This window comes from Equus caballus, chromosome 29, assembly GCF_041296265.1.
Source record: "Equus caballus isolate H_3958 breed thoroughbred chromosome 29, TB-T2T, whole genome shotgun sequence".
NCBI classification, from domain to species: domain Eukaryota; kingdom Metazoa; phylum Chordata; class Mammalia; order Perissodactyla; family Equidae; genus Equus; species Equus caballus.
In genome coordinates, this window is record NC_091712.1 from 34262780 (window position 1) to 34290614 (window position 27835).

General features: G+C 40.1%; 1 protein-coding gene and 1 long non-coding RNA gene across 12 annotated transcripts in view; one reads left to right on the forward strand and one right to left on the reverse strand.

Moving 5' to 3' along the window:
• The window catches only part of USP6NL (USP6 N-terminal like), a 256318-nt gene that overhangs the window by 88889 nt on the left and 139594 nt on the right, over window positions 1-27835 (forward strand). For 5 of the 11 annotated variants that reach the window (XM_070255365.1, XM_070255360.1, XM_070255362.1 and 2 more), the window contains one exon: window positions 27263-27349. In XM_070255365.1, coding sequence (XP_070111466.1) covers window positions 27346-27349 — 4 coding nt within the window. In that variant the 5' untranslated portion in view covers window positions 27263-27345. Of the gene's footprint in view, window positions 1-4690; window positions 4892-5415; window positions 5667-11917; window positions 13724-16260; window positions 16374-25479; window positions 25591-27262; window positions 27350-27835 lie in introns of those variants that run through there. The other 6 variants (XM_070255361.1, XM_070255363.1, XM_070255367.1 and 3 more) reach the window with 6 other exon arrangements.
• On the reverse strand, window positions 835-7343 carry LOC138921451 (uncharacterized). The gene is made up of 3 exons (XR_011434035.1): window positions 7198-7343; window positions 2667-2795; window positions 835-1349 (listed from the first exon to the last, which is right to left on the reverse strand). It is a non-coding gene; the product is annotated as an uncharacterized lncRNA (long non-coding RNA).

Here is a 27835-nt window from a genome sequence, read left to right on the forward strand (position 1 = left end):
GTCTGAGAGGCGGCCAGCAGTGGAGTTAGGATTTGAACTCGGGCTGTCCGAATCCAGCGAGTGCGCAGTGACTCCACACTAGAATGCCCTTCCCCTTGCACAAAAAAGTTTACTTCGGGTCTCCAACGTAGTCTACTTCAGGTCTGAAAGCAGAAGTATTTTGGAAGTCGGAAGTTTCAGTTTTTAGAAGGGTGACACAGGACATATACTGCATTTTACTTGTGGGGCAGTGTAAGTGGTGTCTGGGACAGGAACTTGTAATCAAACAGTTCAGCTACCAAATGAGTGTTCATATTAAATAAGATAAAGAACATAAATAGCCAAAAGAAAGTTCGGTTGCTACCAAATGAGTTTAGGTGCCAAACTTAAGAAAAAAACTTTTGATTTTCAGAGGTTTGTGGATTTCAAAATTGCAGATTAGGAATTATGGACCTGAGGGTTTCAGGAACTATTAGCAAACAGAAAAGATAAGCTGAGTAGGTAAAGAAATATATATTTTTTCCATCTATTATTTTAATTGAGTCTTTAGTCTGGCCACTTGTGACCACTCCTTTGTTCCTTTTTTTAGCCAAAGCATGTGGGCAAGGACTTATTTCATGTCCTTTTAAGTCAAATGTAACTGCAAGTATATTTACTATGCAGACGCCAAAAGGTTATGGTCATCAAGTTGTTTCACAATGCCCCATGTATTACCCCACCTCAGAAGAAAGAACCAGACAGAAATCAGCAACTTAGTAGTGAAAAACAAGTCCTGGGATACTTTAGGATATGTTACAGTTTACCTGGTTCCTCTATAACTTGACATCCTTATATGGTATTACTTTGATAAAATTATTTATTTATTAAGGTTTTAGCTAGAATATAGGTAAACATAGCTTTAACACTTTATTTTCAATGAACTTATTCCAGTTATCTGTAGGTGGGTAACAACCCCCCCCCCCTTAAGTCAATGGCTTAAAACAACAATTTATTATTGCTCTCATGGTTCCATGAGTTGACTGGGCTCAGATGAGATGTCCTCATTCGGGGTTTCTCATGGGGTTGCACAGTTGAGGCTCAAGGCATCTGAAGGCTTGATGGTGTTGGACGTCCAAGATCCACATGGCTAGCAGCTGATGCTGGCTGTTGGCTGGGGGCTCAGCGAAGGTTCAGACCACCCCTATGTGGCCTTCCCATGTGACGTGGGCTTCTTGCAGCGTGGTGACTGAGTTCGAGAAGGGAGTGCACTGATAGTAAGTATTTCAGAGATCCAAGTGAAAGCTGCAAGCCTTCTTATGATTTAACCTTCGAAATCATTTAACATCACTTCCACCCTATTCTTTTGGTCAAAAGTGAGCCTCAGGGCCAGCCTAGATTCAAGAGGAGGAGGATATAAAACGAGGTGAATATGGAGGCATGGTTCATTTGGGAGCCATTTCTGAAAACTAGCTAGCACAATTTTCTCAGATTTATGTGTACAAGAGTTTAAAAGTTAATTCAAAAATCATATACACAGAGGCAAAAGTTTTATCACCCTACAATGAAGACAAAAATTGTACTTGAATTTTTTCAATATCTTAGAATACTTTTTAATGTATTAACTCTGCTTGATGAGACAAACAAAAAATAAATAAGTGGCTTGACATCTAAGAAGTAGTCAAATGGAGAACTGAAGCCTGGCAACTATAAGTTAAGCAGGCAGAAGAAATTCTCCAAAGCTATAAAAACATAAGGAGACACTTTTCAAATGACATGGCATCATTTAAGTTTTCTGGCAAACCATGATAACCGTTTTGATATGTAATCAAGAGCAGGGTGGCTTGTGAGCAAAAGAACAGAGGAGATAATGACCAGTCATTCCTTTTCTTTTCTTTTCTTTTTGTTTTGAGTCACAGACCTTTTTGAGCATATGAGAAAAGTTAAGAACTTTCTGTCCAGAAAAAATGGATACTGTTCCTTCCTCTTTTTCTTCATTCTTTCCTCCCTCCTTCCCTCTCTTTCTTTCTCTCTCCCTCCCTTGCTTCATTCCTTCTATAGTTATTTATGGAGGGCTGCTTCTGTGTCAGGCACTGATCTGGACCAAACGCTAGAGTAGGGGAGAAGACAGAGAAGTTCCTCAGTCTCATGGCGTGCACATTCTTAAGATAGGGAAACGGAAAAAACCCAAGTACACCAATAAATAGATAAGACAATCTCAGATAGTTGTACGTAACAAACTATGTACACAACACCTTGCACACAATTTTGTGCGGTTCGCACTCCTTCTATGGACTCTTCTTCCCTGCTCTGCAATCAATAGCTTCTCTTTTAAACCAAAGGATGTTTTTAATACAAGCAGTGTGGTTGTAGCTGTCGGTTATCCATGGCTATTTCGCTTATACTGAGTACACAGATGTTGACTGTTTTTTTTTTCAACCACGAAGAATAATTATGTGGAGTGTCATTGAAACTGACTTTCCTAACCAATGGAAGAGCCTTGGTTCCTTACGAAATTTCAGAAAGTACTGCTGCTGGTGAGGATGAAGATGTGCTCTGCAAGGCTTCCCACAGCTTTATTAAAAAAAAAAAAATGCCCTCCCTGTTTAGGGAACTATCTGCTTCCCCCTCCTAAAGCAAAATCAAATGGATCAAATAGCCCTGGATTCACATTTCGAAGTCTCAATTTACAGGCGACTCAAAGGACTTACCCTTTCAGCCATATTCTGAAGATGACAGGGAAAGATGCATGATTCACATTGGAGAATTTTTTTCTCTATGTCCTATGTTCTTATGGTTTTACCACAAATTGTACTCCTGGCCTTAGTTATTATGGCATCCTGTGGGGGATTTAAACATATACTTTGACTTCTGGCCACATTTTAAGTCTTTCCATTAGCATAACATATAACTTTTGCAAAAATAAAATGCAAATGTCCATCTATCTTATTCCATTATGACACATGAGATGTAGTTCTAAACCTTTGGTATTTGTGAAATATTTTAATTGGTATTACAAACTGTTACTCCATTCCTCGTCTCACTTTTTGGTGCTTTATGGATATCAAGCTTTTACCCTATTGTCATTTAAAGGGTAGTTTAACATCTGGCATTTCATGTTGGAGTGGATACAATCATGGGGTAAGTATAATCTAAATAAAATTATTTGGGGGTTGGTAAAATAAGACCCTGTGGTCAAATCCACCTATTTCCACGAGTAAATCTTTAGTGGGACATAGCCACACTCATTCTTTTACATATTGTCTATGGCTGCTTTTGTGTTTACTCTCTTTACCCTTTAAGAAAAAATTTGCCCATCTCTCAAATAGAGGAAAAATGATTCTATCTTTATTTCCTTGGTAGTTGTTGATATAAATTCCATATTTATTATTGGCCATAGATCAGTGAATTTGCATCCCTACCACGTGACAAACACTTCTCTGGAGACTTGGCACTTAAATATAAAAATCTGTGTTTATAGTTTAACAATACGTCTAAGATGCTTAATAACAAAAATGATGGCAAGCCCCTGAAATTATACCTAAGAACAAATACAGGTTTTATAATGAGGTGACACAACTCACTGGTGACACTTTGACCTGGGGAAAAATGTGGGGATTTCTGAATCTTAATAATCCTGTAGCGTCAGTGTGCTATCGTTGAAGTCTAAAATTGAGTCAATGGTGCTCATAATTAAGACCAAAATTAAGTTTTAAAAATTACCCATATAATTTATGGAAAAATGTATCTGGAATTTCCACTTTGTTTTGCCCAATAAGGCTGTGGCCAGGGTTGTTCTTCCAAAGTCCCATAAACTCATTAACTAGGGACTTGGGGCTTTTGCTTATGATGTTTGCAGTGATGTGTCTTGAGTAAGATCTCTTGAGTGTCTCTGGGGTTCCCAGCGTCTCCTGAAATGATGAGAGCTCAACCACAAACATGGCAATTTAATTCGATGGACATTCACTGAGGGCCTAGCAAGTGCAATCTGCTGGTCCACTAAGGGCAACCCGCTGTATGAGTAGAGGCTCCCGCCTTCCAGAAATTCAGAACATCCCCATCTGGGTGACCCATAATCAGAGCATTCCATAACTTTTGGAGAAGTGTTTGGGTGTTGAAAAAGTTTCCCGTATCCTGCCAACTCCTGATCTCTTTTTACCCCAATTCTTATATCAAACTATTTATGCCATTTTTGGATCGGGATCATAAAAATAAACACTAGTCTTCATGAATTTGGCTTAAATGAATGAAGACCCAAAGGCAAGTATAAATGTATTTTTCTCAAAGAGTGTACAATTAAGATCACAACACTTGTGAGCTGGGAGCCTTAGAGACCAGCTAAGACCTAGCCTGATGCACAGTTCTTAAAGTTTGCATCCTTCCAAAGAGCCTGTGACACCCCCTCCCCCATCCCTGTCTCCCATATTGCACACAACACCCAGTTTCTTGGTGTCCGTTTTCACCAGCTGGAAAAGAGAGATAATAACAACGGTTCAGAGTTGCCAGCTTTAGTAATTCTAGTTCCTGGAATCAAGGACAGGAAGCCTTTTAGTTATTTGCACAGCCTAACTTTTCTAGCGTCTCTTGAATAAATCATTTGACTGTCAGCTAATTACAGTGTCGGAAAGTTTACCTCATTCATCTTTTTATGGCATCTCTTAATGGAAGACCCTGGAGGTTAAAACTCTTGACAGTTTCCCTGATATAAAAAAGGCAAGCTGACCTAGAGAAAGACGGGACAAATGATGAACCTTTGCGACGTTTTAAGCAGCAATGGGATCTTACACAGTAGCCTATTTAAAGTAGTGCTGATTTGAACACTTAGATGAAGTTCCCGAAGAATGATCGAAATGCGACTTTTGTCAGAAGCAATGCCTTTTTCTTGAAAGAATAGTTATTTTGCACTTACTACCTACCCAGCACTCGCTTATTCCAGGTAACGACCCTACGAGGCAGGTACAATTATTATGCCACTTTACAGATGAAGAAACGGGGACAGAGAGAAAATTAAAGGGGTGCCCAGGGTCTGACAGCTGGTGAGTAGCTGAGCCAGAAATGAAGCACGGGCGTTCTGGCTGCAGAGAGCATGCTCTTGGCCATTGCTCTGTTGACCTCACGCCTGCTCTCAGCCATCCCTTGACCTGTCACTTGGACACCAGCTTAAGCCTGTCGTTTTGTGCAACGCCTGGAAGCCCGCTCGAGGTCCTGACTCTCCGGTCCGGCCCAGGCCTCCTTCCCGGGACTCCCGGGGGACGGACGCGCCGCTCCGGCCGAGGATCCCGGGAAGGGCGCGCGCGCCCCGCAGCCCTGGAAGCGCGCCCCCGCGGACGGCGGGAACGCGGCCGCGGCGCGCACGTGCCGCCGGGAAGGGGCCGCCCGGGGCGCGCCAAGATGGCGGCGGCCGCGGCCGCAGCGGCGACGGTTGGCGGCGGGCCGTGAGGCGGGCGGGGCCGGCGGCGCGGAGGCGGGGTCCCCGGGCGAGCCGCCCTGGGAGGCGGGGGCCGTTTCCATAGCGGCGGCAGGAGGTGTCGCGCCGGGGAACTTCCTGGTTCCCGGGCTCGGCTGCGCCGGGATCCTCTTGGAAGGGAAACAATGGGGCGGAGGGCACTGCGGTAGCCGCCGCCGCCGCCGCGCCGGAGCTGCTCGGCCGCCCGCGACTCCCCGCGCGGCCCCTCCGCCGCCGCCGCCGCCGCCGCCTGGCCCGTCCGGAGGTAACTTCGCTTCCTCCCCTCCCGCCGCCAGGGGCCGGCCAGCGGCGGCGGGCTCGCCGGGCTTCCCTCCCTCCGAGGTGGCCCCGGGGAGCCGGACGCCGCCATTCCCGACCCCGGGGGAGTGGCCGGCCGGCCCCCTCAGCCCTCCCGGGGGCAGGCTGCGGAAACTTGCGAGCGGCCGTCCGGTCCCCCCTGGAACCTGGATCGCGGGTTCTGCGGGCGTGCTGGGCAGGGGGCGGGGGCGCTGGGGCGCAGCGCGGGGGGCGTGCGGGGAGGGTCTGCGGGCACCGCGCGGGATGGGGCCTGGGGACCGGGGAAGGGACCGGGCTCGCCGGGCTCTGCGGGGAGGGAGACCCTCCGCCTCCCCCTCCCCCCGAGCCAGTTTCTGTCCCCGGGAGACGTGTCTCCCGTGCAAGTTTCAGTTGCGTCCTCCGGAGTCCAAGCGGGCAGGACCCGGGCAGACTCCGTTCTTTTAAATTACTGCCTTCGTGCCGCGGGACTTTGGTTCGGCCAGGCGAGGGGAGGATGGGGTGAGGGAGGGAGCCGGAGAGGCTGCCTGGAAGTCGGTGCGCCTTGGCAAAGTTTGCACAATAGTTTGGAGCTAACCGCCGGGTGATGGTGCGGCGTTTCTAACGCAGGAGAATGGTGACTCGCAGGTATTTTCATGCCAGAAAATGCGAGGCGTCTGTGCATCCGCGGGGGGACGTTTCTGTAAACTGGAGATTAAACTCTGCCCGCCCCCCTTTCCCCCCTCACCTTAATCCACAGATGCTTTTTAGTTCGGTAGACTTGAACGTGAGTTAGATGAGTTCCTTATGGCGCTGGGAAGGATTTCTCAATGGGAGCAATACTCAGTCATTGGAAATAATGTGACACAAATGGGAAAAAAAAAGTGGGGACGCGATCTTAAATATTTCGCTTGCTGGAAGAAAGTGATTTCAGTGCTGTATTAATCCATACATAAAGAGAACGAAGTCTTGGGGATAGGTAATTAATACTTCGTAGCTCAGAAAAGTTGGACAGAACTTTAGAGAGCACCCTGGCCAACTCGCTCATGTATTGTGTCTCTGGGAAGTTCTGTTAGAGGGAAGTCAGGGTACTTTTTTCTAAGTCATCTTAAGAAGAATTAAATTAGCCAGCAGCGAATGAACAGTGGTTCCTTTGCTTTTATTTCTCCCTCCGTCAGACCCCAAAGTTAGAAAAAATATTTCTGAGTTTTGCTGTTGGTTTATAATAAAGTTTGTAAACTAGTTTATTACTGAAGAGGGATGTTGATCCTATGTTGTGTTCTACATAGACAATTGAAACGTGTCAAAATATAAAAGGAGAAAAATTATACTAGTAAAAGTATAAATTTTTAAAGGAAAATCATAGTCTTAATTGCAAATACAGGTGTTTTGAGTTAATAGACAATCCTTTGCTGATTATGTATTTAAAGAATTAGTATGTTGTCATAAAGGCATTCAAAGAAGCATAGTTTGCCAAACATTAAGGATTTAGCCCCCGAGTCTTGGTGTTGGTGTCTACTTACTGTTTGTAGCTGGCCTGTTGGACTCTCTGGATGTATAGTCCGTGTTTCTGGTGAGGATAGCCCATTACCAGATTAGCAGTGTTTTGACATGAAATAGCTCCTGGTGAGGACACAGCCATTGGTTAAAGAAGCCAGTAAGTAGAAGTGTCGGCTTTGGCACCAGCTGTTAATTGACTGCTCCATTGGGAACCAAGCCAACTTCCTGGCATGGCAGGTCCAATCTGGGCCTCCGGTGCCAAGCAGAGGTTGCACTAGTCAGTCTTTGCCCCTGTGTGCAAGTCTATCTCCAGGCAATGTTCCATTTTGTAGCCAGTGAAAAAGAGGTCGGTAAACTTCATGTAGTGGCAAACTGAAAACGAAATAACTTTGGTTAGAAAGTGCGAGGAATGTTAAGGCAATTTGAAGCTGGCAAAAAGACTTAGCCACAGTGTAAAACTTTGGGAATTGCTACTTCAGTTAGAAAGAGACAAGTGATTACATTCTCTGGTTTATGTTTGCAATTTCACTTTAATGTTATCAACAATACTCAGACCATCTGTTACCAGAAAGTTGTAGATTTTCCTTCAGTGCGATTTTTGCAAGGTATAGTGCATTTTTAGATGTGATTTATTTGTATTTAGAGTCTCATTTTTTTTTTCTTTAAAAAGTATCTCAGTTTTTACTGTGGAAGTCAGTACAAAAGTAATAGTAATTTGAAAGGAATTTGACTTCCAGCACACTCCGTTGTAGGATGTGGGGATGAGAGCCTGGGAATTACTGTCACAAACACTGGGATTGTCCACTGGTCTGTGCCATTTCCAAGCTATGTTACTTCCTGCACATAACTTAGTTTTTTAAAGCTTGTTTGTTTGTAAAATTGGGGGGAATCATACATTCAACTTTGTTTATTCGACAAATATTTCTTGAGTGCCTTCTGTATGCCCCAAGACTTCGTGTTAGGTGCCTTGGTTTCAGCAACAGGTGGGCTAAGTCTTTTTGAAAAGCAGTCCAGGGAGCTATAAAGCCTGTGACTGGGGAGCCTCCCTTGATTTGGAGGTGTCAGGGCAAGCTTCCCTGAGGAAGGGGCTTGTAAGACCTGAGGATGAGGGGGAGATAGTGGGAGAAAAGGGGAAGTGGGCGGGTGGGGCGCTCTGAGGCTGAGAGAAGAGCATGTACACCGTCCCTGAAGAGACGGCTGTGAAGATTGAATGGGAATGCGTGTGTGTTAGATCGTGCCCCCTGGCACACCATCAGCTGCTGTTAGTGATACAGAAAAGGCTCTTGGCACCGTCCTCCAGTCCTCTGGAGGAAGGGGCTCAGTTCTGTTCCATAGCCGTTACGAAGGGGGAGTCCGTCTAATCGACTAACCACGCCAGACCCGGAAAGGACTGCACACTTTGGTGTCTACTGTCATAACTCGGGCACGGCTTACTTGTTAGTTTCTATAGCTGTAAAACTGGGATTAAATGTTAAATAAAAGATTCTTTGATTTCTTTACGGAGATACTATATGATGTGAGTATAGTATTTTGATTTAGTTTTGATAGCATTTTCCCTTGGAAGAGATTAAACTGTCTTATTTAAAATATCTGCTCCTGGGGCTGGCCCGGTGGCATAGTGGTTGAGTTCACACGCTCTGGTTTGGCGGCCCGGGGATTCCCCTGTTCGGTTCCTGAGCACTGACCTAGCACTGCTCATCAAGCCATGCTGATGCAGTGTCCCACAAAGAATAACTAGAAGGACCTAGAACTAGGATATACAACTATATACTGGGGCTGTGGGGAGAAAAAAAAAAAAAGGAAGATTGGCAACAGATGTTAGCTCAGGGCCAATCTTCCTCACCAAAAAAAAAGAAAGAAAGAAAGAAAAAGAATGCTGCCAGTATCAACAATAACAAAAAAATCTATTCCTCACAAAATGGTAGTAGCAATTCACCCTAAAATAAAAAATGTTTAGTAAGTGGCAGGTAGTTTCACTTGCGTATAGGAAGATCAAGAGTGACTCGAGTTTCATGTCTTGTTTGCTTAAGTGTTTTTGGCTCTAAAGAGATTATTTAATTATTCTCTAATAGAGGTACACATTGTACCTGTGTCTTGCTCACATTGATATGAGTATAGAAAAAGTTATAATTTTATCCTGGAATTTTCCTTTCACTGAGTTAAATATTAGAGTAACATTTTTCATGAAATAAGTGAAAGAATATCATTTTTAAGCTTATTGTATGAATTTCAGTTAGTAATGTTGTATAGATCAGTAATGGCAAATTAATATTTTATTATGGAATTAATGCAGTATTTATAAGCCACTTGGCTCTCTAGGCTTTTTGTTCCTGTTTTTTTTGTTTGGGTTTGGCCTTTTTAATGCTTATTAGCATATTTGTGGTAAGAAAAGATAAGATGAAATAAGATTTTGAAAAGTCAGTCACAATGGAAAAAACTGAATAGATGTGGAGGTTAAAATTGATAAAAGTTAGGTATGTGTGCCCTGGCTAGATATTTATGTGTATTTTGTTGATTTCTATTATAAAAATTAGTGAATTGGCATATAATAACCCTTTATTGACATTAATGTTTAAAAATTTAAAAAATCTATTTGTTTCACCTGTTCCATGTTCTATTTTTCTTTTTCTAGCTTTGTTTTGGGATTGGTGTTGCCAGTCTTCCTCTTTTTGCTTGAGGAAGATTGTCCCTGAGCTAACATCTCTGCCAATCTTCCTCTCTTTTGTATGTGGGATGCTGCCACCGCATGGCTTGATGAAGGGTGTGTGGGTCCGTGCCTGGGATCCGAACTGGCGAACCCTGGGCCACTGAAGTGGAGCAGGTGAACTTAACCACTGTGCCACCAGGCTGACCCCTGGATTTATTTTTTAAAAAATATTTGTTACATTTCCTCCTTTTTTATTAGCTTGGGGTTATATATTCTTTTACTACTCCTTTAGTGTTTGCCTAAGAAATTCTGAAATGTATTTTTGACTTATCAAAGTGTAATATTAATTGAAACTTTCACCCTTTTTCCAGGTAATGCAAGATGTTTAAAAACATTGAAGTCAATTTCCTTCCTCTTTACCTATTTTGTTGTTATCATGTTTTTAAAAGCATATGTATTTTAAACCCCAAAGATGTATTTCTATCATTTTATGCTGTTATTATTCAATGAGACTTACTGCATTTTCTTTTCTTTGATTCCTTCTTGCATTACTGACCTTCCATCTGGAATAATTTTCCTTCTGTCTGAAGAATACTCTTTAGTATTTTATTTAGAGTGGATCTAGTATTGACAAATATTCAATCTTTTTGTTTGAGAATGTTTTTATTTCACCTACATTCTTGAAAGGTACATTTTGCTAGATATAGAATTCTAGATTGGAAATACATAATACAGATCTTTATATGTTAGTTCTTTGGAGAAGAGATTATTCTGTAGTATTTGGCTTTGTTTCTGTTGAGAAGTCAGCTGTAGTCTTTGCTGCTTTATTGGTAATTTGTTTCTTTCTCAGGCTGTTTTTTAAGATTTTCTTTTTGTCTTTGGATTTCAGATGATTTTCTCTCTCTCTCCTTTTGTGGGCTATTTACCTTTGATGCTGTGACTTGATGTCTCTCATCAGTTTTGGATAGTTCTCAGCCATCAGCCTGTCAAATATGCTTCTTCCCCATTCTCTTGCTTAATCTTTCTGGGACGGCAGTTACATAGTGTTAGATCTCAGTGAATCCCCTATGTATTTCACCTGTCCTCTTTATTTTCCATTCTTTTGTTTCTCTTTTGTTCTGGATATTTTCTTCTGGCCTATCTTCCAGTTTACTAAGTTCATCTTCATCTCTGTCCAATCTGCTATTAAATGTATTTTCTGGGTTCTTAATCTTGGTTGTTATATTTTTCATTCTAGAATTATTTGATCTTTTAGAAATCTGCAGTGCCACTTTATAGTTTCCAGTTCCCTATCAGAATTTTCAAGCTTTGCACGTATCCCTCTGGGCAGAGGAAATAAGCATGGCAACTCTATCCCAGAGTCATGCAGAGTTTTTTTCTGTGGTCTGTCATTTCTTGAGGACTCTCATCTCCTTGTGCACCTGCTTATATTTGATTGTGTACTGTTTATTATATGTGAAAAACTATTTCTAGATGAAATTATAGATTTAGCTAAGGACTTTTCTGTTGCTTTTGCCAGGCATTTAGGATCACCTTTATCCAAATTGAGATTTCTAAAAAATTTTTTATTCCATTGAGGTCATCATAGTTTATAACATTGTGGAATTTCAATTGTATATTATTATTTGCCTGTTACCATATATATGTGCCCCTTTATCCTTATGCCCATCCCCCAACCCCTTTCGCCTCTGGTAACCACTAGTCTGTTCTCTTTGTCCATATATTTGTTTATCTTCCACATATGAGTAAAATCATGTGGTGTTTGTCTTTCTCTGTTGGTCTTATTTTGCTTAACATAATACCCTCAACATCCATCCATAGTGTTGCAAATGGTACGATCTCGTCTTTTTTTATGGCTGAGTAGTATTGCATTGTATGTGTATACCACATCTTCTTTATCTAGTCATCAGTTGATGGGCACTTGGGTTGTTTCTGTGTCTTGGCTATTGCGAATAATGCTGCAATGAACATAGGGTTACATAAGTGTCTTTGAATTGTTGATTTCAAGTTCTTTGGTAAATACCCAGTAGTGGGATAGCTGGGTCGTATGGTATTTCTGTTTTTAATTTTTGAGAAATCTCCATGCTGTTTTCCATAGTGGCTGCACCAGTTTGCATTCCCACCAGCAGTGTATGAGGGTTCCCTTTTCTCCACATTCTCTCTAACATTTGTTGTTTTCAGTTTTGGTAATTATAACCATTCTAACAGGTATAAGGTGATATCTCATTGTGGTTTTGATTTGCATTTCCCTAATGATTAGTGATGTTGAACATCTTTTCATGTGCCTATTGACCATTTGTACTTCTTGTTTGGAAAGATGTCTCTTCATATCCTCTGCCCATTTTTTGATCAGGTTGTTTTTTTGTTGTTGTTGAGCTGTGTGAGTTCTTTGTATATTTTGGAGATTAACCCCTTGTTGGATATGTGATTTGCAAATATTTTCTCCCAGCTGGTGGGTTGTCTTTTCATTTTGTTCCTGGTTTCCTTTGCCTTGCAGAGGCTTTTTAGTCTGATGAAGTCCCATTTGTTTATGTTTTCCTTTGGTTTCCCTTGTCCAAGTAGACGTGGTATTCAAAAAGATCCTTCTAAGACCATGTCAGAGAGTGTACTTCCTATATTTTCTTCTAGGAGTTTTATGGTTTCATATCTTACCTTCAAGTCTTTAATCCATTTTGAGTTAATTTTTGTGTATGGGGAAAGATACTGGTCTGCTTTCATTCTTTTGCATGTGGCTCTCCAATTTTCCTAACACCATTTATTGAAGAGACATTCCTTTCTCCATTTTATGTTCATAGCTCCTTTGTCGAACATTAGCTGTCTGTAGATGTGTGATTTTATTTCTGGGCTTTCAATTCTGTTCCATAGATCTGTGTGTCTGTTTTTGTACCAGTACCATGCTGTTTTGATTACTGTAGCTTTGTAGTATAATTTGAAGTCAGGGATTGTGATGTCTCCAGTTTTGTTCTTTTTTCTCAGGATTCCTGTAACTGTTCAGGGTCTTTTCTTGCCCCATATGAATTTTAGGATTCTTTCTTCTATTTCCATTAAGGATGTCATTGGGATTCTGATTGGGATTGCATTGAATCTGTAGATTGCTTTAGGTAGTATGGACATTTTAACTGTGTTTATTCTTCCAATCCATGTGCATGAAATATCTTTCCATTTCTTTATGTCATCATCAATTTCTTTCAGTAATGTCTTACAGCTTTCATTATATGGATCTTTCACCTCCTTGGTTAAATTTATTCCTGAATATTTTATTCTTTTTGTTGCGATTGTAAGTGGGATTGTATTCGTGACTTCTCTTTCTGTTAGTTTATTATTAGAATATAGAAATGCAACTGATTTTTGCAAGTTGATTTTGTCCCCTGAAACTTAGCTATAGTTGTTATTTCTAATAATTTTCCAATGGATTCTTTAGGGTTTTTAATATATAAAATCACATCATCTGTAAACAGTGTTTCATTTCTTTCTTGCCAATTTTGATACCTTGTATTTCTTTTTCTTGCTTAATTGCTCTGGCCAAAACCTCCAGTACGATGTTGAATAAGAGTGGCGAGAGTGGTCACCCTTGTCTTGTTCCTGTTCTCAGAGGGATGGCTGTCAGTTTTTCCCTCAAATTGAGATTTTTGTGAGAATCTGTGCCAGGGCTGGTTTAGTTGACTTCCATGTTATCCCTTCTTCTAGAACTCAGCTTTTTGAGGTCTTATTGCAGAGCAGGGGCGGCTCCCTTGGTGGATCTTGTACTCTGACCCGTTGTCTTCCTAGCCTGCAAGGCTGCCCAAGTGCAGTTTTGCCTCTCAGGCACCTCTTGGGATTAGGCAGACATTTCCAGGAAGAAAGAAGCCCCCAGCTGCCGTGCTTCTCATTCTGGATTCCTGCCCTCACTTGGACTGTGGCTGGTAATTCCTCATTATCTTGTTAGCCCACCTCTCTTTTAAAATTAAGGTATAATATATATAAAATAATGTGCACTAATCTTTAATGTATACCCTGGAAGAATTTTTATAAATATAGTAAAGTGTATAATCACACTCAGTTCACTATATAGAACATTTTTGCCACCTCAGAAGGCTCTGTCACTCTCCTTCCCAATCAATGCCACCTTCCTCTCTTGCCTCAGGTAACAATTACTCAGTTTTCTAACACCAGGATTAGTTTTGCATTTTCTAGCTTTTCATTAAAATGGTATCATTGAGCATGTACTCCCTTGCGTCTGGCTTCTTTCATTCAACATTATATCAGTGAGATTCAGCTATATTTTGCCTGAGGCAGTAGTGTTTCTTTTTTATTGCTTGGTACTGGTTTTAGATATTGTGGCATCTAAAAAATTGCCTCAAAACTCAGTGACTTAATGATGACATCTATTTTCCTCACCAATCTGCTTGTTTCTGCCTCATTTTGTTTTGAGTAGGACGCTTGAAGGCTGGGCCTAGTATTGTTTGACGCTTTGCTCACATGTCTGGTGGTTAATGACAGAACACCTCAGTGTGGCCTGAGTGTGCTAACTACGTGGTGGCCGGGTTCCAAGGGCAAGTGTCCCACCCGCGTGTGGTGTGGAGAGGGCTGGAGAGCGCGTGAGCCAGCCACACGCTGTGATGCCTCTTGGGACAGCCTTGGCGCCTCCACTGTGGTCTGTTCTTTGAGGCAGTGGTAAGCCTCCCCAGGTTTAAAGAGAGGGGGAACACACTCTGCCTCTTGATGGGGAGGGGCAAGATTCTGGAAGAGCATGTGAGAGCAGAAATAATGCAGTGACCATTATTGGAAATTACAGTCTGCCGTAGTGGTAACCGAATACACGAATATATCACAATTTATTTATCCATTCTACTTTTAATAGACATTTGGATTGTTTCCAGTTCTTGGCTGTTGCAGTAAAGCTGCTATGAACATGCTTATACATGTATTTTGTTGGACATATGCACTCCCTTCTTTTGGATATATCCCTAGGAATGGAATTACTGGGTAATAGGTACACATACATTTAGCTCTAATAGTAACTATCAGTTTTCCTAAGTGGTTGTACCAATTTCTACTTTCTGGTATTTTTTCTTTTTTTCTTTTTTTTTGAGGAAGACCAGCCCTGAGCTAATATCTGCTGCCAATCCTCCTCTTTTTGGTGAGGAAGAGTGGCCCTGAGCTAACATCTGTGCCCATCTTCCTCTACTTTATATGTGGGAGGCCTGCCACAGCATGGCTTGCCAAGTGGTGCCATGTCTGCACCCGGGATCCAAACCGGTGACCCCGGGCCACCGAAGCAGAGTGTGCGCACTTAACTGCTGCGCCACTGGGCCGGCCCCTACCCTCTGGTATTTTTAATAATTTGAAAATATACTTAATATATATTTTGTATCTAGCTTTTTATTGTCTTCAAGCAAGAGTGTTGCTCTGTAATACCTGGTCTAGCTTTGTGGGAAATACAGGTGCCTTATCTTGTCTTTTATATAACTTTTTATGTGTTTGTCTTTTACTTTCCCAGCTGGATGCTTAGTTCTTGGAATGTAGGGACTAGGTAGAAGAGTCTGATTGTGAAGTAATAGGCTAATTTTTAAAGCAATGTTTTAGAATATGTATTCAGATTAGTGCTAAGAGTAGTTACCATTGGCACACTATTTAGATTAATTGCTGAAGAGAAATTTCTTTTTAGAAATTACTTTTTGGGGATATTGAGCCCCATCCCTCATCAATTTATATCGTGTTTTGTTTTTGATCCAATGTTTTGTTATCCATTTGAATTCTAAGCTCATTCACCAGACTTGCTTGGGAAATATTTTTCTATTACAAAAAATTTTTCCTCCAAAGTTGATGATTTGTTGTCACTGAGGATTGCCAAAAGAATGTCGTCTAGGTTCTCCCCTCAAATTTAGGATTACCTTTGTTATTTATTTACTGATTTGAGGAAGATTAGCCCTGAGCTAACTACTGCCAGTCCTTCTCTTTTTGCTCAGGAAGACTGGCCCTGAGCTAACATCCATGCGCATCTTCCTCTGCTTCATATGTGGGATGCCTACCACAGCATGGCATGCCAAGCGGTGCCATGTCCACACCCAGGATTTGAACCGGCGAACCCTGGGCCTCTGAAGCGGAACGTGTGAACTTAACCTCTGTGCCACCGGGCCCACCCCAGGGTTACCTTTGATTACTTCCGTGTTAATAGTCATTTTGACCTTCTTCCAAGTGTCATTTAAATCTAGCCCATTTTTTAAAAAACATAACCAACATTTTAGACTAGTTTGTTTCAGTTCATACCTGGTTTACTGCAGTAATTTAATTGATTGCTCCTATGTATACTACTAAGGAAGTTAGAATCTTTCTTAGTTACCCATTGAAGTAAAATTGGTTTTTAGGTCATAAATCTTACAGTGCTAGAAAGAGAACTTAGAAATTGTGTTTCAGTTCCTTTATTTTATGTAATAAGACCAAAAATAGCTCAGTTCTAGGACATAAGTCAGATACATAAGATATTTAGTGTACCAAGGCCTTTTTTCACGCGTAATCCCGTGGCAGTCTTGAGCAGCAGGCCGGGTGGAGATTTTAACTCTCATTTTACAGGTAAGGAAACTGAGACGCAGAGAAGTGAGGTGACTTGATCTGGATTCCTAGAGCTGGTTAATGGCAGAGCTGTACCGTTTGCATCTGGCACTTCCTCTAGGTTGAGTGATTTTCTTGCAGGGCCCACAGCTACTGTCAACTTGCTGAATTCCAATTTTATTGACATTCTACATGAGTTTTCCTTTCTTCAGCTGTATGTATGTATATTTTTTGGCCTATAAATTTACACGTTTTCATTCATCACAGGCCTTTGCATGAGCTGAAGCCCTTACTCCCATGTCACTCGGTTTCTCCTAGTACTTTTGTCCTGAATATGCTCTGTTAGCTGCAGGGTGGCTGGGACCAGGTGCTTCTTGATTCTTGTGTCTCAAGCCCTTGAGAAGTTTTTGTATGTTGTTTGACTGAGTTACTATTTATTGAATGGATGGGTAGATACATTCTTGTGTTTAGAATCCAACTAGATATAAATTCCTTGAAGATAGGGCCTGGAGTATGTCTGCTTTTCTCTGTGATCCTCATGGTGTCTGCTATCGTGCTGATTATTATAGTGAGCAGTCTGGAATTTTTAACTGACTTTTTAAATGATGCCAGCCTCCTGAAAATGAGAGCTACTGGATCCTTCATTTTAGCTTTTATCTGCAGAGCTCAGGCATTTTGTACAGTTCTGGTAGGATGTATCAAGTGCATTAGGCAAATATAACATGTAAACAAATTATAAACCACTTTTAATAGGCTCTGCCTCTGTGTAACTCGGATAAGTAAGGAAGCCTTGGAAAGGACTTTTGTTTTCTGAATACCTAGCAGTTGACATATTGACCAGTGTAAAGCTACTAGAATTTGATAAGTCCTCCTGGAAACCTAACTTAAATTCTACCTGTAGAAGGGGAAATTAGACCTCATTCTTATCTGATGCCTCATTAACATACACGTGTAAACAAACCAAGGAAAGCAAAAGATTTCTCATTTTGTCCATCTCTGATCTTATTAGGAGGAAGGACTTTGTTGACTGAGTGAATGGGATAAACAAATCTCCTTTCACTTTAGCAATGAAAATTTGCTTCACCTCTCTCGAGCCTGGAAAGTACTTAATGCTGTGGGTATTTAGCTTTGGGTTTCATGGGGTATAAATTGCAAAAAGAGCTTTCTTTATAGAAAACGCAAGAATTGTGAAAGTACAGTGGTAAGACCTTCAGTGTCAGTGAATAATGACTTTAATATTACTAAAGTTATTTCTTTTTTTTCTTAAAGCTTGGCACGTGAGCTAACAACTGTTGCCAATCTTTTTTTTTTTTTCTGCTTTATTTACCCAAATTCCCCCCCCGGTATGTACTTGTATATCTTAGTTGCAGGTCCTTCTAGTTGTGGCATGTGGGATGCTGCCTCATCGTGGCCCTATGAGTGGTGCCATGTCTGTGCCCAAGATCTGAATCAGCGAAACCCTGGGCCGCCGCAGCGGAACACATGCACTTAACCACTTGGCCACGGGGCTGGCCCCGAAAGTTATTTCTTTTTTAAAAAAATTTTTTTATTGAGGTTATGGTAGTTTACAACATTGTGAAATTACTAAAGTTATTTCTTTATCTGGAATGAGAAGCCATTACCTGGGAATCTGCCCTGACATACGTATTTGGACTAGCGAACTCTGAATTTGGATTAAGAAAGGAAGGTACTAGAATTACTCTGATGTAAGTTCCCTGGGGACAGGGCCTGTGTTTTGTTCATGGTTGTGTCTGCAGAGCCTGGAAAACTGCCTGGCTCATCATAGCTGCTCAGTAAATATTTATTGAATGAATAGTAAATTTGTATATTATCTGTCTGTTTTAAATCTAAAAGCTGAACATTAATCATTTTAGTATTGTTTTATTAGCCTTTGGGGAAATAAATTTAAATTGGTTGAGGCATCGTTTCTGATACTTCTTGCTGATTGTGAGAAAGTCCTGTAAAGCACATTGTAGAGCATGCGTTCACTCATTGTCATTAAATTTCTTTGAGACATTTTAAAATGGATGCATGAGACTGCATTACATATAAATTAACCACAGTTCATTTAGTCCCTTGTTATTGGACTTTTAAGTTTATAATTTTTTTTTTTGCTCTTACAAATAATACTTCAACGGAGGAAATTTTCTTGGCATGGCAGTTCAACACATAGCAATTTAGCAAAACAGGATCTAGGAATTTCTACTATAAAATAAGCGTGGATTTTGTAACCGTGAAGGTGGGATCAGAAGCTTCAATGATCAGGCAGCTGAGATCAGACAGCGCAAATGGTACAGCTCTGGGTAGGCCAGCTGCTTCTACAGTGTGGATAATGTGCAATCATCAGTCTTTTCAAACGAAAGCTCTCTTGCAGTTTGTCATGGAACTGGCTATCACTTGTATTTGTCTTTCACTTTTTTTTTTTTTAATGATTTTATTTTTTCCTTTTTCTCCCCAAAGCCCCCGGGTACATAGTTGTATATTCTTCGATGTGGGTCCCTCTAGTTGCGGCATGTGGGACGCCGCCTCAGCGTGGTCTGACGAGCAGTGTCATGTCCGCGCCCAGGATTCGAACCAACGAAACACTGGGCCGCCTGCAGCGGAGCGCGTGAACCCAACCGCTCGGCCACGGGGCCAGCCCCCTGTCTTTCACTTTTAAAGAATAAATGAGTCACCACAACTGCTTCTGCCTCTTAATGGTGTCTTAAAGATTATAAATGCATTTAACTCCTTTATTTATAATCAATGTTACATTTATTTATGATTATATCATTCTGAATTTTGTTGGAGAATTTTTGCTTTTTCATATTTAAATATTATAAAATGTTACATTCGTACAAAAGACACGTAATATGTGTTATGTAAGGTCTAATATAATGATGTCTATGCTATCCCCTCCCTCAGCTTAAGTGATAGGACGTTACCAATACCTTCTTGGATCCCATCTCCCCAGGACTGCTCTGTCCTACTGCTGTCCTGAGCAAGCCATCATCCTCCATTTGGGGTCTGGCATTCTCTTGCTTTTCTTTATGGTTATATTACCTATGTCTATATCCCTAAACAACACATTGTTAATTTTACATATTTTGGAACTGTATATAAATGGTATCAGTATATATGTGTGTTTGTGTATATGTATGTATATGTGTGAATATGTGTATATGTGTATATACATGGTCTCAAATTTAGTGAGTAAAACATTTTAGTAAAACTAAAACACAAATTTTTTTCTTTTTCTTTCTTTCTTTTTCTTTTTCTTTCTTTCTCTCTTTTTTTGCTGAGGAAGATTAGCCCTGAGTTAACATCTGTGCCAGTCTCCCTCCACTTTATATGTGGGTTGCTGCCACCGCATGGCTGATGGGTGGTGTAGGTCTGCACCCGGGATCTGAACTCGTGAACTGGGGCTGCCAGACTTAACCAGTACACCATGGGGCCAGCCCCTAAAACTCGCACGTTTAATTTGCATTTAAAGTTAATATCTTTACCCTCTGTATTAGTCGTCTTTTGCTGTAATAGTATGGTGTAACAAACCGCTGCAAAATTTCAGTGGCATGCAATGACAGACATTTATTTCTAGGTCACAGGTTCGGCAGCCTCTGCTGAGTCTGGCTGGGGTTGGCTGTGGGTCGGGTTCAGTCCTGTGCCAGGTTTCTACTGATTCTGGTACCAGCAGCTACCTGAAGTGCAGTGTAGGAGGGCAAGAGAACACGGACAAGCTCAGTGCTCTTAAAGCCTCCAGTTAGAGCTGGTGCAGTGTCAGTTCTGCCCGCATCCCAACACGTCGTATGGCCAGGCCCCCACATCCATGAGGTGGGGAGTATCCTGCACCCCCAGGGAGGCCGCAGCAAGGAAGACATGTGAACAAAAGGCACTGTCTGCTGTATCTTCCTCCTGCAGAACAGCATAAGGAACTTGGAACGTTTCCATTCCTGTTGCCTCCCTTCTAGATTACATGCTGGTTTTGTTCAGTACTTTAGCTTTTTTTTCTAAGTCCTAATTTAGAAATGATAGCTCTGATAATTGCTTGCATTTACTCATGTTTACAATTGTTTTTTCTCACTGTTCTTTCCTGTATTTCAGACCTTCTTTATGGCATCATTTTCCAATTTTTTTGTGAACTGCAGTTTTAGAAACATCCTTCATGAGGATCTGTTTACGGTATAATTCCCTCAGTTTGTGTCTGAAATTTTTTAAATTTTGTCCTTTTTCTTGAAAAAATAGTTTAGCTGAATTGGATGTATAATTATAGCTTAACATTTATTTTCTCTTAGAACTTTGAAGATGCTATTCTAGTGTCTTCTGGCCTTCATTGTTGTGGTTGTTAAATCAGCTGTCAGGTTTAATTGTTCCTCTCTAAGCAATTTGCCCTTTGTTTCTAGTTGCTTTTAAGAACTCTGTCATTGGTGTTTTGCGGTTTCACTGTGATGTCTCTAGGTGTCAATTTCCTTTTTATTTACACTTCTTGGAATTTGCTGAAGTTGAATCTTTACATTAATATCTTTCATCAATTCAGGGAAATTCTCAGCTATTCTCTTTTTGCATATTATATCTCCCTCATTCTTTATGTTCTAAAACTCCAATTAGATAGACGTATTAGATGTTTTAATCTGTTTTTCGTGTCTTACTCTTCCTTTCCATTTTTTATGTGTCTTTGTTGCATTTTGGATATTTTCAGATCTATCATCTGGCTCATTAATTCTCTCTTTAGCAGTATCTAATTTGCTGAACTTGTCCATTTTTGAGTTTTTTTTTTTTTTAAGATTGGCCCTGAGCTAACGTCTGTTCCCAATCTTTTTTTTTCCTTCTCCCCAGTCCCCCAGTACATAGTTGTAGGTCCTTCTGGTTCTGCTGTGTGGGGTGCCACCTCAGCATGGCTTGATGAGCAGTGCAATGTCCGCCCCCAGGATCCGAACCTGCGAAACTCTTAGCCACCAAAGCGGAGTGCACGAGCTTAACCACTCGGCCACAGGGCTGGCCCTCCATTGAGTTTTAATTTTAGTTAGTCTCTCTCTTTTTTTTTTTTGAGGAAGAGTAGCCCTGAGCTAACTGCTGCCAATCCTCCTCTTTTTTCTGAGGAAGACTGGCCCTGAGCTAACATCTGTGCCCATCTTCCTCTACTTTATACGTGGGATGCCTACCACAGCATGGCATGCCAAGCGGTGCCTTGTCTGCACCCAGGATCCGAACCCGTGAACCCAGGGCAACTGAGGAACGGAATGTGTGCACTTAACCGCTGCACCACCAGGCCAGCCCTAGTTATTCTCTTTTTCACTTGATTGTTTTTCAGATCTGTTGTCTTCTTTTTTGCTCATATTTTCCATTTCATGTTGTATTTTGAAGTATTATTACTGACCTTTTTAAAGAATTTGTGATTAATCTATTTATTTCTGTTGAACCTTGCTTATTATGCATAGTTTTAAATTTTGAGCTCATTTTTATTGTAACTTTCTCTGTGGAAATTCTTATGAGACCTGTGTTAAGAGTGCTTTCTCCCAGAGGAGATTTGCGGTTGAGGACACTGTCAACCTAGTGCCACTTAATTTCTAGGCTTGAGAAGTTCACAGCATGTGAGTAGTATGGATTTGAACTTGAAACTTGTGTGAAGGTTGGTTTTGGTTACAAATTTCCAGGGAATATTTCCCTTTCCCTCCCAAAACACAAATAAACCTAGACTCAGGGGAGAATTTTCCTTCAGTATCCGTTTGGGGTAGGTTTTTTTTTTTTTCTAGTTTGTTCTTTTTATTGATCTAGTCGTTCAGGGGCCAGGCTTTTTATGTACTTCTCTGTAGTCTGACTTCCATTTCGTATAGGGTGAAACTTTTGCCTTATCCCGTGTGAGACTGTAAACACTGACAGCTGTTCGGCATTGTCCAATAGAATTTTCTCTGATCATGGAAATATTGTATATCTGTGCTACTACAGCATCCAATAACCACATTTGAAATGTGGCTAGTGCAACAAAGCAACTGAATTTTAAATTTTACGTGCTTTTAGTGGATTTAAATTTAAATAGCTGAGTGTAGCTGTGGCAACAGTTTTGGGCAGTGCAGCTTGGTTGTGGCAGACTCAGACACCTCTTGGGCAGCTGCTGTGTCATTGCCTACCTCCCACTCTCTTTGTACAAGCTCCTGTTCATTTTTTTGTTCTCTGAGGATTTCTCTGATTTGCTTGTGAGCTTTGCTGTCCATTTAAAAGGAGATCATTCTTGTATTTTATCAAGCATTTTTAGGTGTCGTGTAGCAAGAGGGTTCACAAGGCATTTGGACACAAGAATCTCAGAAACAGAAATTCTTGACAGCTTTATTTTTAGTTGGAGAAGTACTTATCTTGAATGATAAAAATTGGAAAGTTCACAGCAGAGTGGTGGAAGTTCTTCAAGTGAAACTGACTATGAAGGTAAAAATTATGAGAAAGAATTAATTAAATAATTACTTTGTCCTCCTTATTCTACAAAAAATTTAAGGATGCTGAAAGGTAAAAATAGAACTGTGGCTACTTTTTAAAGTCTTAGCCATCATCTTCAGCTTCTTGGTGCCAGTAAGTATTTCATCTGTACAAGAGCACCTGAATGAAAAAGTATACATATGTTTGGAGAGAACAGTATTTTGAAAGTAGATGGAAAAAAACAAGGGAGCTTGAGGGATCATAGAGAATGAGGGTGTTGGAGGAAGAGAAAAGGGCTTTTGACACTCAATGTTGACAGTGTGTGTGTTTGCTTCTGGATTGAACAGGAACCTGTGTTGGTAATTGAGTTAGAGGGATTTTAAGAAACCTAAATAATGGGGGCTGGCCCCGTGGCCGAGTGGTTAAGTTCGCGCGCTGCGCTGCAGGCGGCCCAGTGTTTCGTTAGTTCGAATCCTGGGCGCGGACAGGGCACTGCTCATCAGACCACGCTGAGGCAGCGTCCCACATGCCACAACTAGAAGAACCCACAATGAAGAATACACAACTATGTACCGGGGGGCTTTGGGGAGAAAAAGGAAAAAAATAAAATCTTAAAAAAAAAAAAGAAAGTCATGTTGTAAAAAAAAAAAAAAAGAAACCTAAATAATGAATTCTAGCTATTTCTGAGATACACGCTTTTTCTTCCTTTATAGCAAAATGTTTTAGAAAAGTGCAGTTGGTTTTTAATGTTTGTTAATAAAAACGTCTAGATTCTTTGTCATAAATCTCTGTTACTTTAGGATTCACTTACTCTTTTGGAACCGTAAGTAAATTTGATTCTTTTTTTTTTTAATTTGTATTTTTTTATTGTGGTAGAATATACATAAGATTTACCATTTTAACCATTTTTAAGTGTGTGGTTCAGAGGCATTAAGCATATTCACAACCATCACCATCCATCTTCAGAACTTTTTTCATCTTCCCAAACTGAAACAGTAACTCCCTGTTTCCCCTCTCCCCAGCCCCTGGCAGCCACCATTCTTTCTGTCCCTATAAATTTGACTCTTTTGGTACCTCATTTAAGTGGAATCATAAGAGTATTTTTCCTATTATGACTGGCTTGCTTCACGTAGCATAATGTCTTTAAGATTAAATTTGATTTTTTTTTTTTGAGGATGATTAGCCCTGAGATAACATCCACTGCCAATCCTCCTCTGTTTTGCTGAGGAAGACTGGCCCTAAGTTAACATCTGTGCCTATCTTCTTCTACTTTGTATGTGGGATGCCTGCCACAGCGTGGCTTGACTAGCAGTGTGTAGGTCCACAGCTGGGATCCAACCCAGTGAACCCCCGGCCGCCGAAGTGGAACATGTGAACTTAGCCAGCGGGCCAGCCCCTAAATTTGATTTGTTAAAGTTAGAATTTGTGACAAATGGAGATCACATCAGCATGTAGTGGAGACTGGGATTCTTTGTGTATTTTTTTCACAGGAGAAGTTAGTATAATGAAATAAGTTAATTTGGTCTCCTGAAAGAATATTATTAGAAAGAATAGAATGTGGTACCATATATTGTGTTTTATAATTCTATTAAAGTTTTAAAATAATTGAAATTGGGCCTACTGAACTAGTTCTAGAATAGATTATCTGGTGTTATAAAAACCAGAATTTCTTTTAGATACTTCCAGAGGTTTTAACTGTCTAAAAGTGGCAGAAATCATTTTTAGGCCAAGTTTAGTGCTTGCAGTAAAGAAAAGGATATGACGGAGCTTGCCTTCCTTTGAACTAGACCCTGAGTCCGCTGTGAGGATGGGTTATCTTAGGCCTGTGTAGCCTTACTGTAATTCATGCATGTCAAGTTTTGTCGCCAAAGTTGGAGGAGTCACTTGAAAGAACCAGTATTAGGTTAGCATGAGTATAAATTCTCATGCTGAGAATAAATAGCAATGACTCAAGTTCCTGGAAAATGAGTTTAGAGGTCAGATTTTGCAGAAATATCACAATATGCCTTTTATGTGAAATTGTGGATTTAAGACAAATTACTTTTTCCCTCATGGATGGTGTGAAAAACAGCAATTACAGTTTTTCTTCTTTCTTCTTTGTGTGTCCAGTGGGAGGGGATAGCATCTCTGGGAGGAGGAACAGAATGTGAAAGTTTTATCTTATGTGCTACTGACCGGCCTCCATGCGTAAAAGAATTGGAAGACTACCTACTTTGAAAGTAAAAGGGAGGATGTACACTTCAAAGCTGTGATTAGCATAAGGAATCTTGAACAAGTGACTTAGTTATAAGCAATTTAAAAATATCTTTCTAAGGACTACACCATGACGTTTTACATTCATTCCAACACATGAACACGTGTATCGTTGCATATTTGTAAAGCACATTTATCACCTAGGATGGCGGGGTTATAAATCTAGTGTTTATAAGTTTTATTATCCTGGCGTTTTTGTATTTACAATTTTTAGTGCTGAGAAAACTCTTAATATCTCAAGACCTTCAATTCTTGAGTAAGTATTTGGTTGACAATTTATGATTATGGGCAGGAGGGGTGCCCTGCTTAGTACAAAGTGCTTTGATGTTGCCACTTAGGAATTTTAAATTTAAGATAAAAAACTTTGATATAAACAAGAACAAAGAGAAAAGTCCCTGGGCAAAGAAACTAGACTCTACAAGTAGAAATGAACTGTAAGTGACCTCCTGGGTCATCCGTGAACATTTAATCTACTTTGTCTATTTGTAAGGTGGGATTGCCTTCCTGTGTCATCCTTCAGCATGTTCGACCTCATAGTTTCCTGGGAGGACAAGCAAATCTAATAAACTCAGTGAAGCACCATCAAGAAAGTGTATTTATTGTGAGAAACTTCATCATGTATTCTAAAACTAACATGTGGATTATATGTTGTTTTAGATTTTCCATACAACTTCTCATTTCCTTTGGAATAACTGGGGTATCTGGAAATGAAAATCATTTAATAGTATCTACTGCCTAGATAAAAAAGGAAGCACGTGGGACCAGGATGGGGTGATCATGTGGTAGCACTATGATTATATGCCACTGCTAATTACAGTGTGTGCACCATGCTGTGCATACAGATGCTGATGCGTTGTTTTTTCATTTTGCAAATTTATACTTCTCATGTATGTTACACAACATGAGTAAGGTATATAGAGAGGGCAAGCATTATTTTTTCAAAAACTGTTACCCTAACTTTAGTCTGTTCAAAAGCAGAGGTCCTTAGTATTGTGCTGTTTTCTTACTTGATTTAGAAAATAGAGTAATCGTCACTTTTTGTGATTGTAAGAAGTACCTTATCAGTTTATGAAGGAGGCTACACATGAGTTAGCACAAGTGTAAATTTTGTATGGAATCTGATCTTATCTGGAATTTTATATATTAGATTTGGGGAGGCATTTATGCATCCATGGTTATGTTTAAATATAGCATTAGTATTAATTTATGCTTCATTTTCTTTAATATATTAATCAAGAGAGGAAGATTTATAATGTAAATCTTAGCATAGGTTTAAGTTTGTATTTGTGTTAATACAGGGTGATGCTTTATGTTATACTCAAGAGGAAAAAACCAAATACAAAATTTTGTATGTGGTATTTATAAAGTGTATATATATACACAAACTGTTTTTTTTTGCAGGGGAAGATTTACCCTAAACTAATATGTGTTGCCAATCTTCCACCTTTTTTCTTCCTTTTTCCCTAACGAACCCCCAGTACGTAATTGTGTATAGTTTTAAATTCTTCTGGTTCTTCTGTGTGAGCTGCCCCCACAGCATGGCTACTAACAGACAAGTGGTGTGGTTCCATGCTCAGGAACTGAACCCGGGCCATTGAAGTGGAGTGTACAGAACTTTAACTGCTAGGCCATCAGGGCTGGCTCTATAAAGTATATTTTTAAAGTACTTTCAGAAAATTCCTTGAAAGGAAACATGCCCTAAATGATTGGGTAGATGTACTGGCATTGTGTTGCAAGAGAATTTTTCATTCTACTTTTCTGTTTCCAATTAAAAAAAAAAGAAGAGCCCATATTACTTTTATGATTAGGAAAATGCCCATTGTCAGAGAAAATCTATAGCAATAACTTTGGTGATCTTTATTTGATGACATATAATATATAAATCATTTATGTACAATCAAAATAACTGTGGCAGGTGCAACATGCTGGATTAACTGTCAGTGGAGTGCTTTCTTTCTGTGAGTTCTTTACTTGGGAATGGGGAGGGAATAAGTTTTTAGTAACTGAAGACACAGGACACCTGTTAATGAGTTTCTGTGTGGTAATTACTTTATACATATTATTTGCTTTCGAGATAGCTTCTTACAGAAAAAGGAAAATATGATATTCTAAAGATTGATTGGCAGTCTTTTATATTTAGATGATGCCACAGGGTTCTTTTGGAGATAGAAAAGTTTTAAAACTAAATTTTTTCCTTATTTCTTTTTAGAAAACTTTATTTTAAATACTGACCTTTAGAAAACATGATTTCTTTCTCTTTGTTTTCTGACCAGGACATGTATTCCTCTGAGAAATCTTGGACAGCAGATTTTGGTTTAAGATCTGATTGGGACAACATACAGAGACATTTCCAGTCATGAGTAAGTGTCCTTCCGTGTTTCATCGCAGCAAACTCAGGCGCATTTGCAGTATGGTACCAAAAAAAGAAAAATTTGTTATTGGACAAATTAGAATTATGTTATCTCATCACAGGTTGAATAATCTGGTTCAGCCCAATACTGTACGTGTCTCTATTTAAATAAGGAGATACTTTTGATGTTTGATTTATTCTAAGAAGTCATGCTGAAGAAATCTCTGTCATTAGCTTCTTGGCTGATATGGTTCTATTATCTAAACTTTTCTGTTGACTACCATTGGCAAATGACTCTTCAGAAGTAGGAGGGAAAATTACAGTGACTATAATTTGCAGAGATTTTATTGTGTGGAATTTAATTATTGGTTAACATGGGTTAATATTATATTTAAGGAGAAAACCCCAGTCTCTTTATCAATGTGTTTGATGGATTAAGGAGCCAAGTCTATGGTATTGACTTACCAAGTTTGGTAGATTTTATCTTCTCAGGTGT